At 48.6% G+C, this 12,929-nt stretch overlaps 1 protein-coding gene across 1 annotated transcript in view; it reads left to right on the forward strand.

The window, feature by feature from the left end:
* SKIL (SKI like proto-oncogene) overlaps positions 1-12,929 on the forward strand; it is a 106,745-nt gene that overhangs the window by 54,101 nt on the left and 39,715 nt on the right. Inside the window, exons 3-4 of the mRNA XM_063916223.1 lie at positions 502-596; positions 9,212-9,456. Coding sequence (XP_063772293.1) covers positions 502-596; positions 9,212-9,456 — 340 coding nt within the window. The remainder of the gene's footprint in view (positions 1-501; positions 597-9,211; positions 9,457-12,929) is intronic.

Genomic DNA, 12,929 nt, shown 5'->3' on the forward strand with positions numbered 1-12,929 from the left:
TAAGCTATACTGTAAAACTGCTGCCCTCTTTCCTCAACCCACAGGACCACTAGACTCACTGAGGCTGGGAATGATTCTGAAGTGCGGAAGGGTCATTCTGACCGTTAAGCTTGTGTTAATTTAGAATGGTTCTTGCACCCCCATTTGAATGAACATTTTATTTGAATTTTGTACTAATTGCAGATTCCCATGGATGATGAGAAAAGTGGACAAACAAAAATCCACTGTACTTTCCATAATTCTAGCCAAAGTCTTATTGAAATGCCCCCACCTCCCCACATTTCAAGTATAAAGGTCAATTCAAGTATTCTTTCCCTTGTATATCTTTTATTTGATCAACTTGTGTTTTTGCCCCTGTTTTTATAAACCATTGCATTCTATGATATCATCTAATTTGGTCTTTTTGGGGGGGTTATGTGATTTAAATACAGCTTCAGCTTTCTTTATATACACTAAAATATCCAGTAAATAGTCAATTATGCTTCCTGTTTGTGTTTGCAGATGGAACATGTACAGACCTTGGAACTGCCATCTTGGTACCCAGTAATCAAGCAGGAAGATGATGGCACCAGTCAATCACAGTTGCTGCATCCAAGGTATATAACAATAAACCTGCTTCTATAAAATGTCTTAAACACTGGTTTTACTTTATGTGTAGCACATTACTATTATTAATCCAGATATGTCCTCCACATTTTTAGCCAGCTAAGCAAAAATAGCAGTGAAAGAAGCAACATGGGCCCTCATTCCGAGTTGATCGGTCGCAAGGCGAATTTAGCAGAGTTACACACGCTAAGCCGCCGCCTACTGGGAGTGTATCTTAGCTTCTTAAAATTGCGACCGATGTATTCGCAATATTGCGATTACAAACTACTTTGCAGTTTCTGAGTAACTTCAACCTTACTCTGCCTGTGCGATCAGTTCAGTGCTTGTCGTTCCTGGTTTGACGTCACAAACACACCCAGCGTTCGCTCAGACACTCCCCCGTTTCTCCAGCCACTCCTGCGTTTTTTCCGGAAACGGTAGCGTTTTCATCCACACGCCCATAAAACGCCGTGTTTCCGCCCAGTAACACCCATTTCCTGTCAATCACATTACGATCGCCGGAGCGATGAAAAAGCCGTGAGTAAAAATACTATCTTCATTGTTAAATTACTTGGCGCAGTCGCAGTGCGAATATTGCGCATGCGTACTAAGCGGATTTTCATTGCGATGCGATGAAAAATACAGAGCGAACGACTCGGAATGAGGGCCATTGCTAAGATTCAGTCATTTATAGTTCACCTTCTTATTCTCCCCAACTCTCTAAGATTTTTCTCCTGAAGCTACAAATAGCAGGAGGCAGCCCGTTGGCTGCACGTACCATGGTGATATCGCACTAGGGAGTGCCACACCAGCCGTGCTGGTGCTTCACAGAGCTCTGGGAGATGCTGCCCTTGGGGTTTCTCTTTCTAATGATGCTTCTCAGAATTAAAGCATTTACCTGATATAATGAGCCTTGCGTGCATTTCCATTGTGGCTGCCAAAGGGGTAAACAAAACGACCAGTTGTTGTCGGACACTATTGAGCATCTTTCCCTGAATGTTAAATTACTAGGCATGGTAGGCTCTTGTATTTAAGTGTAAGTTGATTATGGAGGTAAAAGGATTAGCAGTTGCAAATAATGTTAATGGTAGTATTTGCTGCTTGGTCTCTTTCACTGCTGGTGGTAAATTCTGTTAGTGCTGTTTGGAATGTTGTTTGTATCCCGGTGGGAGTTACACAACATTCATTTAAAATAGTAATGGATGTGACAAATGCTAAGTTTGTATGTGGGATAACACCTCTCATTTTGCATCTGCCATGCTTTATATCATTTGATCTTCTCCCCAGCCCACAGAATGTCAAATATTTAGATTATACATTACGGATAATGAAGAGCACCCTGTCAAAGCTGATGGATAGAAGTTGCCAGTTCATCACTGTCTTAATCTCTGATTCTCTCATGCATAATATTTCTTATTAAACCAATAAATAACTTCATGGTTGGGAGCATAGTATGCTTCAGACGGCTCAAATATTATATCCTTAAGGGAGCCGCATATTATTTTTTATAGTCTCTTTCAATTGCAATGCATGTGCACCCTACAGTATATGACAATATGCAGTGTTCTTCCTCTGATATACTATCATGTTCCAGCAGCAGGACATGGTTGTATAGGCTGTGCAGCAGTTTCATCCACTATTGGCTGGTTATGCAAGTTGCTGATATCACCATACCAGCAAAGTTTCCCTGCTGCATAGGTTGTGGAAATGCACAGAGTAGGCATTTTTAGTCTGGAATGGATTATTTCGAAAATCTAAAGAGGGACTCATGCCAGAACAGGGTGTCATTGTTTTGTTCACAGTCTGCCTATGTGTGCAATGACTAGATTCTCCTTGCCTGAACTGGAGAATGCTATGTCCTGATGATGGGGCAATTAACACACTGGAGGTCTCTCTATCTCCCGATGCCGGCACTTATCAGGTGTTTGGTTTCACCTGCCTCAGACCCTTTGTATTTTCACACCAAAAATTGCAAAATTGGGGGTTTTGGGGGTAATTCTGAGTTGATCGCAGCAGGAATTTTGTTAGCAGTTGGGCAAAACCATGTGCACTGCAGGGGAGGCAGATATAACATGTGCAGAAAGAGTTATATTTGGGTGGGTTATTTTGTTTCTGTGCAGGGTAAACACTGGCTGCTTTATTTTTACACTGCAAATTAGATTGCAGATTGAACACACCACACCCAAATCTAACTCTCTCTGCACATGTTAAATCTGCCTCCCCTGCAGTGCACATGGTTTTGCCCAACTGCTAACAAAATTCCTGTTGCGATCAACTTGGAATTACCCCCTTTGCGCGTAACAATAGGATACTGGTGAAAAAAAAATTCTTCGCTGGGCAAAAATGTGTATGCGGAGATATAGACAGAAGTGTGTGTATATACATATATGCGCACACACACATATATATATATATATATATATATATATATATATATATATATATATATATAATTTTTTTTTTTCAAAATGTGTATTTGCTATTGAATTGGTCTCAATTATGAATATAAAATGTTTGCAAGACTATTTTTTTATATAATGAGCATAAAACTGAGTCTGCCACATTTATTGCTCCAGTTTTTGCTAAATAAATCTTTGAATGTAGGAATATAAGCAGACAATATTGTTAGAAACTCTGTTGCATTTTTCCTTGGCAGCTGGTCATTTTGCTTACCACTTGACCATCCATAAAGAAAAATTGTAAGCTGTAAAATCCTTGCTAATAATTGGCATCATACAAATAAAGACTTAACCACGACGTCTCAAAGGACAGGCTGGCCACAATTTCTTCACCTCAGTTTACTTCCTCTAACCTCAGTTGAAGCATTCCATGGTTTGTGAAGGAGAGGGGGACAGGTTGGGCCGATGTGGAACACAATTTAGTACTCAAAGCAGGAGTTAGCAGCACTCCCTCATTATTTCCACTCCTCTTGCATACAAATTACTTGATGCATACATGGACAGGAGAATGGTCCTCCAGTTCTGGGTAGGTTAGTCGGGTATTTGTATCTGCTATCACATTATCAATACAAAATGGCACCACGCTTATCAAGCCAGAGGAGATTGATTAGCGAAAGCAAAACATATAGCAATAAGCAGGGTTTAAGGACTCAAGGCTCAAGTTATTTGTTTGAAGGTCCCCATTAAATATAATCTCTCTCCTGCGCTCGCACTCTCTCTCTCTCTCTCTCTTTTTCTCCTGCACCCACACTTTTTCTCTCCTACGCTCGCACTCTTTTTTCTCTCCTGCGCTCGCACTCGTTCTCTCCTGCGCTCGCACTCGTTCTCTCCTGCGCTCGCACTCGTTCTCTCCTGCGCTCGCTCTCGTTCTCTCCTGCGCTCGCGCTCTCTCTCGTTCTCTCCTGCGCTGGCACTCGTTCTCTCCTGCGCTCGCACTCGTTCTCTCCTGCGCTCGCACTCTTTCACTCCTGCGCTCGCACTCTTTCACTCCTGCGCTCGCACTCTTTCACTCCTGCGCTCGCACTCTTTCACTCCTGCGCTCGCACTCTTTCTCTCCTGCGCTCGCACTCTTTCTCTCCTGCGCTCGCACTCTTTCTCTCCTGCGCTCGCACTCTTTCTCTCCTGCGCTCGCACTCTTTCTCTCCTGCGCTCGCACTCTTTCTCTTCTGCGCTCGCACTCTTTCTCTCTCCTGCGCTCGCACTCTCTCTCGTTCTCTCCTGCGCTCGCACTCGTTCTCTCCTGCGCTGGCACTCGTTCTCTCCTGCGCTCGCACTCGTTCTCTCCTGCGCTCGCACTCTTTCACTCCTGCGCTCGCACTCTTTCACTCCTGCGCTCGCACTCTTTCACTCCTGCGCTCGCACTCTTTCACTCCTGCGCTCGCACTCTTTCACTCCTGCGCTCGCACTCTCTCTCCTGCGCTCGCACTCTCTCTCCTGCGCTCGCACTCTTTCTCTCCTGCGCTCGCACTCTTTCTCTCCTGCGCTCGCACTCTTTCTCTCTCCTGCGCTCGCACTCTTTCTCTCTCCTGCGCTCGCACTCTTTCTCTCTCCTGCGCTCGCACTCCCTCTCTCCTGCGCTCGCACTCCCTCTCTCCTGCGCTCGCACTCTCCCTCTCTCCTGCGCTCGCACTCTCCCTCTCTCCTGCGCTCGCACTCTCCCTCTCTCCTGCGCTCGCACTCTCCCTCTCTCCTGCGCTCGCACTCTCTCTCGTTCTCTTCTGCGCTCGCACTCTCTCTCGTTCTCTCCTGCGCTCGCACTCTCTCTCGTTCTCTCCTGCGCTCGCACTCGTTCTCTCCTGCGCTCGCACTCGTTCTCTCCTGCGCTCGCACTCTTTTTCTCCTGCGCTCGCACTCTTTTTCTCCTGCGCTCGCACTCTTTTTCTCCTGCGCTCGCACTCTTTTTCTCCTGCGCTCGCACTCTTTTTCTCCTGCGCTCGCACTCTTTCTCTCCTGCGCTCGCACTCTTTTTCTCCTGCGCTCGCACTCTTTTTCTCCTGCGCTCGCACTCTTTTTCTCCTGCGCTCGCACTCTTTTTCTCCTGCGCTCGCACTCTTTCTCTCCTGCGCTCGCACTCTTTCTCTCCTGCGCTCGCACTCTTTTTCTCCTGCGCTCGCACTCTTTCTCTCCTGCGCTCGCACTCTTTTTCTCCTGCGCTCGCACTCTTTTTCTCCTGCGCTCGCACTCTTTTTCTCCTGCGCTCGCACTCTTTTTCTCCTGCGCTCGCACTCTTTCTCTCCTGCGCTCGCACTCTTTCTCTCCTGCGCTCGCACTCTTTCTCTCCTGCGCTCGCACTCTTTCTCTCCTGCGCTCGCACTCTTTCTCTCCTGCGCTCGCACTCTTTCTCTCCTGCGCTCGCACTCTTTCCCTCTCTCTCCCTCTCCCCTGCGCTCGCACTCTCCCTCTCCCCTGCGCTCGCACTCTCCCTCTCCCCTGCGCTCGCACTCTCCCTCTCCCCTGCGCTCGCACTCTCCCTCTCCCCTGCGCTCGCACTCTCCCTCTCCCCTGCGCTCGCACTCTCCCTCTCTCCTGCGCTCTCCTGCGCGCGCACTCTCCCACTCTCCTGCGCGCTCTCTCTCCCTCTCTCCTGCGCGCTCTCTCTCCCTCTCTCCTGCGCGCTCTCTCTCCCTCTCTCCTGCGCGCTCTCTCTCTCTCCTGCGCGCTCTCTCTCTCCCTCTCTCCTGCGCGCTCTCTCCCTCTCTCCTGCGCGCTCTCTCTCTCCCTCTCTCCTGCGCGCTCTCTCTCTCCCTCTCTCCTGCGCGCTCTCTCTCCCTCTCTCCTGCGCGCTCTCTCTGCGCGCTCTCTCTCCCTCTCTCCTGCGCGCTCTCTCTCCCTCTCTCCTGCGCGCTCTCTCTCCCTCTCTCCTGCGCGCTCTCTCTCTCCTGCGCGCTCTCTCTCCCTCTCTCCTGCGCGCTCTCTCTCCCTCTCTCCTGCGCGCTCTCTCTCCCTCTCTCCTGCGCGCTCTCTCTCTCCCTCTCTCCTGCGCGCTCTCTCCCTCTCTCCTGCGCGCTCTCTCTCTCCCTCTCTCCTGCGCGCTCTCTCTCTCCCTCTCTCCTGCGCGCTCTCTCTCTCCCTCTCTCCTGCGCGCTCTCTCTCCCTCTCTCCTGCGCGCTCTCTCTGCGCGCTCTCTCTCCCTCTCTCCTGCGCGCTCTCTCTCCCTCTCTCCTGCGCGCTCTCTCTCCCTCTCTCCTGCGCGCTCTCTCCCTCCTGCGCTCTCTCTCTCCCTCTCTCCTGCGCGCTCTCTCTCTCCCTCTCTCCTGCGCGCTCTCTCTCTCCCTCTCTCCTGCGCGCTCTCTCTCTCCCTCTCTCCTGCGCGCTCTCTCTCCCTCTCTCCTGCGCGCTCTCTCTCCCTCTCTCCTGCGCGCTCTCTCTGCGCGCTCTCTCTCCCTCTCTCCTGCGCGCTCTCTCTCCCTCTCTCCTGCGCGCTCTCTCTCCCTCTCTCCTGCGCGCTCTCTCCCTCCTGCGCTCTCTCTCTCCCTCTCTCCTGCGCGCTCTCTCTCTCCCTCTCTCCTGCGCGCTCTCTCTCTCCCTCTCTCCTGCGCGCTCTCTCTCCCTCTCCTGCGCGCTCTCTCTCCCTCTCTCCTGCGCGCTCTCTCTCCCTCTCTCCTGCGCGCTCTCTCTCTCCTGCGCGCTCTCTCTCCCTCTCTCCTGCGCGCTCTCTCCCTCTCTCCTGCGCGCTCTCTCCCTCCTGCGCTCTCTCTCTCTCCCTCTCTCCTGCGCGCTCTCTCTCTCCCTCTCTCCTGCGCGCTCTCTCTCTCCCTCTCTCCTGCGCGCTCTCTCTCTCCCCTGCCCTCGCGCTCTCTCTCTCTCCCCTGCCCTCGCGCTCTCTCTCTCTCCCCTGCCCTCGCGCTCTCTCTCTCTCTCCCCTGCCCTCGCACTCTCTCTCTCCCCCTGCCCTCGTACTCTCCCCTGCCCTCGCACTCTCTCTCCCCTGCCCTCGCACTCTCTCTCTCTCTCCCCTGCCCTCGCACTCTCTCTCTCCCCTGCCCTCGCACTCTCTCTCTCCCCTGCCCTCGCACTCTCTCTCCCCTGCCCTCGCACTCTCTCTCTCTCTCCCCCCTGCCCGCACACTCTCTCTCTCCTGCCCTTGCACTCTCTCTCTCTCCTGCCCTCGCACACTCTCTCTCTCTCCCCTGCCCTCGCACTCTCTCTCTCCCCTGCCCTCGCACTCTCTCTCTCCCCTGCCCTCGCACTCTCTCTCTCCCCTGCCCTCGCACTCTCTCTCTCCCCTGCCCTCGCACTCTCTCTCTCCCCTGCCCTCGCACTCTCTCTCTCCCCTGCCCTCGCACTCTCTCTCTCTCTCTCTCTCTCTCTCCCCTGCGCTCGCACTCTCTCTCTCCCCTGCGCTCGCTCTCTCTCCCCTGCGCGCTCTCGCTCTCTCTCCCCTGCGCGCTCTCGCGCTCTCTCCCCTGCGCGCTCTCGCGCTCTCTCCCCTGCGCGCTCTCGCGCTCTCTCCCCTGCGCGCTCTCGCGCTCTCTCCCCTGCGCGCTCTCGCGCTCTCTCCCCTGCGCGCTCTCGCGCTCTCTCCCCTGCGCGCTCTCGCGCTCTCTCCCCTGCGCGCTCTCTCCCCTGCGCTCGCACTCTCTCTCCCCCCTGCGCTCGCACTCTCTCTCCCCCCTGCGCTCGCACTCTCTCTCCCCCCTGCGCTCGCAATCTCTCTCCTATGTGTGCACTCTCTCTCTCTCTCTCTCTCCCCTGCGCTCGCAATCTCTCTCCTATGTGTGCACTCTTTGCTATGTTCGCACTGTCGCTCGCTTTCTCTATATCTTTCTGTCCTGCACTTGTGCTCTCAATCTTTGGCTTTCTCACCCTAGCCCCCCATCTCTGGTAAATTGCAGGAAGCCTTTCATATTGACCGCCTGCAGTGCATATGTTTCCTTGTAACATTAATGTTTTGAATAAAATATAAATTAGATGACATTTTTGAACGACAGTGATTGCTCACCCTTTAGACAGAAGATGATTAATAGATGTTATTTATTTGGATGTGAAAGGGAAACAAGTTTGTTTTCATTTGTATTCTTTGTGACTTTGACACATGGGGGGTATCTAATTATTCGCAGTAATTCAATAATAGGATACTGGTGAAAAAAAAGTTTTCAAAATCGCAAAAAACCCCTTGTTCTTCACCAGACAAAATTTTTACGGGCTAATTGGATACCCCCAATTAAGAGCAGTCCTAGTTATTTTAATAAATGTATTGTTCTTATCTCTGTCTTTTCCTAGGCATGCAGACCTTTTCCTTCTGTCCGACTTCTCTTCGATTATGTGTATTATGTAATGTGTCTGCAGGGTTGCATTTATAGACCAATGACCTATACACAACTGCACATTAAACAGCTTGTAAACATATGTTGAATATACTTTGTGATACAGCTATATAGTGTCTTCTATTGTAACCTTTGTACATGTCTGCATGAGGCTATGCATCTTCCAGACAGGTATTCATAAATATTAATGAGTGTAAATATCCCATGTGCTGGCAAGAGCACTGTGCTCCTGAGAATCTTTGTGGCCTTATCGGACTGCCAAGAAGTATTTCAGAATTCAAGGCAGATTTGATTTTCTCCTAATCATCACCTGAAATTAGTGTAACAGGATCTTCAGTCTGCGACAGCTACCTTACATAGAGTATAAGGCAAGCAACAAGACATTTGTGTATGGGTACTATTAGTTCAGCGATAGAAAATCAGTTATCGCTGCCATTTACTAATATACTAATGATACTCCTCTAAAATGCAGTACTGGCAGGCAGTGATGAGAATACTCCATGAAATTGCTAGCCAGTCTTTACGGATCAGCACACGTACAGAAGAGCTGGAAACCCTGACCTGGAGGAGCTGCTGTACATGTACCATAGGCTTCCTCATGTTGTTGACGGAGATATCTGGGAGGTAGCCCTTTATAAGGGTTTGATACAATATGTCAGTGATAGTTGATAGGGCTGAGCATTTTTATACATAGTGCTTTCCTCTTACACTTTTTCAGCTTAATTTATAATTAATGTGTGCTAGTAATTATAGTTTGCTCTTAGGGTTTACTCAAGCTGTACTATTGATATTTAAATGTTTTTAAAATAATGTTTTCTGTTTTTGTTTGTACATGTCCTATTTTGTGCATGTTATGTCTTTTACCGTTTTTATTTTTATTTTTTCTTTCTTATTTTTCAGTTACTATCTCTACATGTATGATAAAGTGGTAGCCCCAAATGTGTCCCTTTCCGCTGCTGTATCGCAGTGCAAGGACTCCAAACAAATGAGAATAGAGACTGAGACGAGCAAGTCATTACTGGCAGCATCGGAGAATCTGGCCCGGAGCACCAAACATAAATCTACTACCTCATATCCTGACCTATCCATAGAGGAACAGGAGAGAGTAGATGTGAAATCTGATATAGTGACCAGCAATAGACAGCGTAAGTAAAACGCAGAGTCCGTGCTCCTCTTGGGAATATTCTGAGATGCCCTGATAAACAGCTTAGTTTTCTGATTACATATGAAATTATCATCCTAATTGTGTTGCTATCCCCAAGGGTGTGATATAATGTGATAAGGCACTGCAGTTCTGCTGTTGTGAATACACTCAAATCAAAAATACATGTAAAAACTAAAATGTAATTGAAAGATCGTAGAAAATTCTTTTAAAACCCCCGACTTTTTTAATATAAGGTGATGGTTTATGTCTAAAATGTTTAATTCAGGTTCAACATCTACCATGTCACAAATCTCTATACAGGGCTCATTCACACGGGAAACTGAGCAGTATGCGAGATCAGACTGGTGTTACATACTGCTGGCCTCACATGCTGTGAGCACAGTGCAGACGGGGTTAATAATGTTATGGCATAAGAATGATATTGTAAATTTTTATAGGAGAGAAAACCTCAGGCGAACAGATGATAAACCGAGATGAAATAATTTTTTTTTAAAGCATTAATCTTGTTTGTTTTATTGTGTGCAGAGATTATTTGAAATGGCTGCATTGAGGCATGCTATTTATAGGTCCGCCTTGTTCCAGTCTCATGACACCGCTCACATTATCTGTGTTCTCTTGTACACTCAGCTATAGTAAAAGATAAACTACATGTATCCTACTATTCAGACGTTTACGGTTCACTTTACGATCAGAGACCTATATCTGAAAAAGACTTATTAAACAATCACAAGCTATAAAATATGCAGAGAATGCACATATAGCTCCCAACATTTCCCCTTTTTATTGTCTTGCCAATATTCCTTTGCCAAGCAGAACTAGCATTTAATCTCTGTTCACACAGAATGATTAGATTGCAGTGAACGAAAAATGTTTAAACATTTTCATTAACATTCCCCCACACCCCCGCCCAAAGCGACAGTCTGTGTTAACCTTTTTTGTTCTCATGTGATTTGTATAAGATTATTTTGCATTTAAAGTCTGTAGGTTTATATCAGGCTCTAGAGGAAGCGCAACAAGTGAGGACAGAATGATCATTTAGTCGGAGGGGGCATATAAAAAGGAACTTGGTTAATTGGTAGACTTCCACAATGAATGTCTTGAGACACGCAATCAGCTACCAATTATATGTTTGTAGCCATCACTTGCTTCTAAAACACTATGGGTGAGATTCAAATGATATATCACGCCCAATTTCCTTTCTAAAATGATCTCCGTTATCGCGCCTATTGCGCCCATAGTAATCAGGTTTAGCTGTGTAAAGGGTTGGGTGCCTCTCTACTCCGGGGTTAGCGAGTTGAAATAATGATACAACGTCCCTGAGGGCAGAAACGGAACGAGTGTGGAAAGGGTGAAAAGAATTGAATCCCGCCCTATGACTATCTAAATTATGTATGATGAGAGTAGGATTTATTTGTACATTAAGAGACCGATTCAGAGTTGCACACGATTCGGTCACGTTGCGTTTTCGGAAATATCCGCCTGTATTTAGATTTGGCCCCATCCATCTGCTTGTGAAAGTTGCAGTCTTTGCTTTCAGTGTTGGCTTGCACAAGCCCTAACCTTGGTGCTAGAGGTCTGCCTGAAATTAGATGGTCCTCTGTGTATGCTCATCTCTGAATAGCCTATAATTCTGCCTACATCTCGTTACGTCCTTCATTACATTGCATTGGGTCGCATGTGATGTATTCTCGTTGGCCGCGCAGCACGGTCGAACGGAAGATGACTCGTGAACTGTGGGAGCACGCAATCATACATACACATTAGGTGATCTGTACAATTTGTTGTTTCGATATGGCAAATCATGCCGATATCGTCCTAATGTGTACCCACCCCAAGACTCGCTCATAGTTGCTCAGTCACATACTGGCTCCGACACATGAGCAGTTTCTAAAAATTGTGATATTTGTTGCAGAGTGGACGTGCGCACAAATTTAGAACCGGACCCTTTGTGTTTTCTGCTATATGTGTATCCAGATTTTCCTTGGGGGGTCACCTCCTTTCTCTAACGTCCTAGTGGATGCTGGGGACTCCGTAAGGACCATGGGGAATAGACGGGCTCCGCAGGAGACTGGGCACTCTAAAGAAAGATTTAGTACTACCTGGTGTGCACTGGCTCCTCCCTCTATGCCCCTCCTCCAGACCTCAGTTAGAATCTGTGCCCGGCCAGAGCTGGGTGCTTTTAGTGAGCTTTCCTGAGCTTGCTAATAAGAAAGTATTTTAGTTAGGTTTTTTATTTTCAGAGAGCTTCTGCTGGCAACAGACTCTCTGCTACGAGGGACTGAGGGGAGAGAAGCAAACCTACTAACTGCGGCTAGGTTGCGCTTCTTAGGCTACTGGACACCATTAGCTCCAGAGGGTTCGAACACAGGATCTTAACCTTGGTCGTCCGTTCCCGGAGCCGCGCCGCCGTCCCCCTCGCAGAGCCAGAAGACAGAAGCCGGCGGAAGCAAGAAGACATCGAAATCGGCGGCAGAAGACTCCTGTCTTCACATGAGGTAGCGCACAGCACTGCAGCTGTGCGCCATTGCGCCCACACTACCCACACACTCCGGTCACTGTAGGGTGCAGGGCGCAGGGGGGGGGGCGCCCTGGGCAGCAATTAGGATACCTCTTGGCAAAAAGACACATATATACAGCTGGGCACTGTATATATGTACGAGTCCCCGCCATTTTATTTACACAGACCCGGGACAGAAGCCCACCGCTGAGGGGTCGGGGCCTTCTTCCTCAGCACTAACCGGCGCCATTTTCTCTCCACAGCTCCGCTGAGAGGAAGCTCCCCAGGCTCTCCCCTGCAGTATCAAGGTAGAAAAAGGGTAAAAAGAGAGGGGGGGCACATAAATTTAGGCGCAAATTATCATAAACAGCAGCTACTGGGTAAACACTAAGTTACTGTGTAATCCCTGGATTATATAGCGCTGGGGTGTGTGCTGGCATACTCTCTCTCTGTCTCCCCAAAAGGCCTTGTGGGGTCCTGTCCTCAATTAGAGCATTCCCTGTGTGTGTGCGGTGTGTCGGTACGTTTGTGTCGACATGTTTGATGAGGACGGTTACGTGGAGGCAGAACAAGTGCAAGTGAATGTGGTGTCGCCGCCGACGGTGCCGACACCTGATTGGATGGATATGTGGAAGGTGTTAAATGATAACGTAAGCTCCTTGCATAAAAGGTTGGATAATCAGTCAGGGTCTCAACCCATGTCTGATTCTACAGCTCAGGGGCCGTCAGGGTCTCAAAAGCGCCCACTATCCCAGTTGGTTGACACAGATGTCGACACGGATTCTGACTCCAGTGTCGATGACGATGATGCAAAGTTGCAGCCTAAAATGACTAAAGCCATCCGATACATGATTATAGCAATGAAGGATGTATTGCACATATCGGAGGAAAACCCTGTCCCTGACAAGAGGGTTTATATGTTTGGGGAGAAAAAGCAAGAAGTGACTTTTCCCCCT

The sequence above is a fragment of the Pseudophryne corroboree genome, chromosome 4 (genome assembly GCF_028390025.1).
Source record: "Pseudophryne corroboree isolate aPseCor3 chromosome 4, aPseCor3.hap2, whole genome shotgun sequence".
NCBI lineage: Eukaryota > Metazoa > Chordata > Amphibia > Anura > Myobatrachidae > Pseudophryne > Pseudophryne corroboree.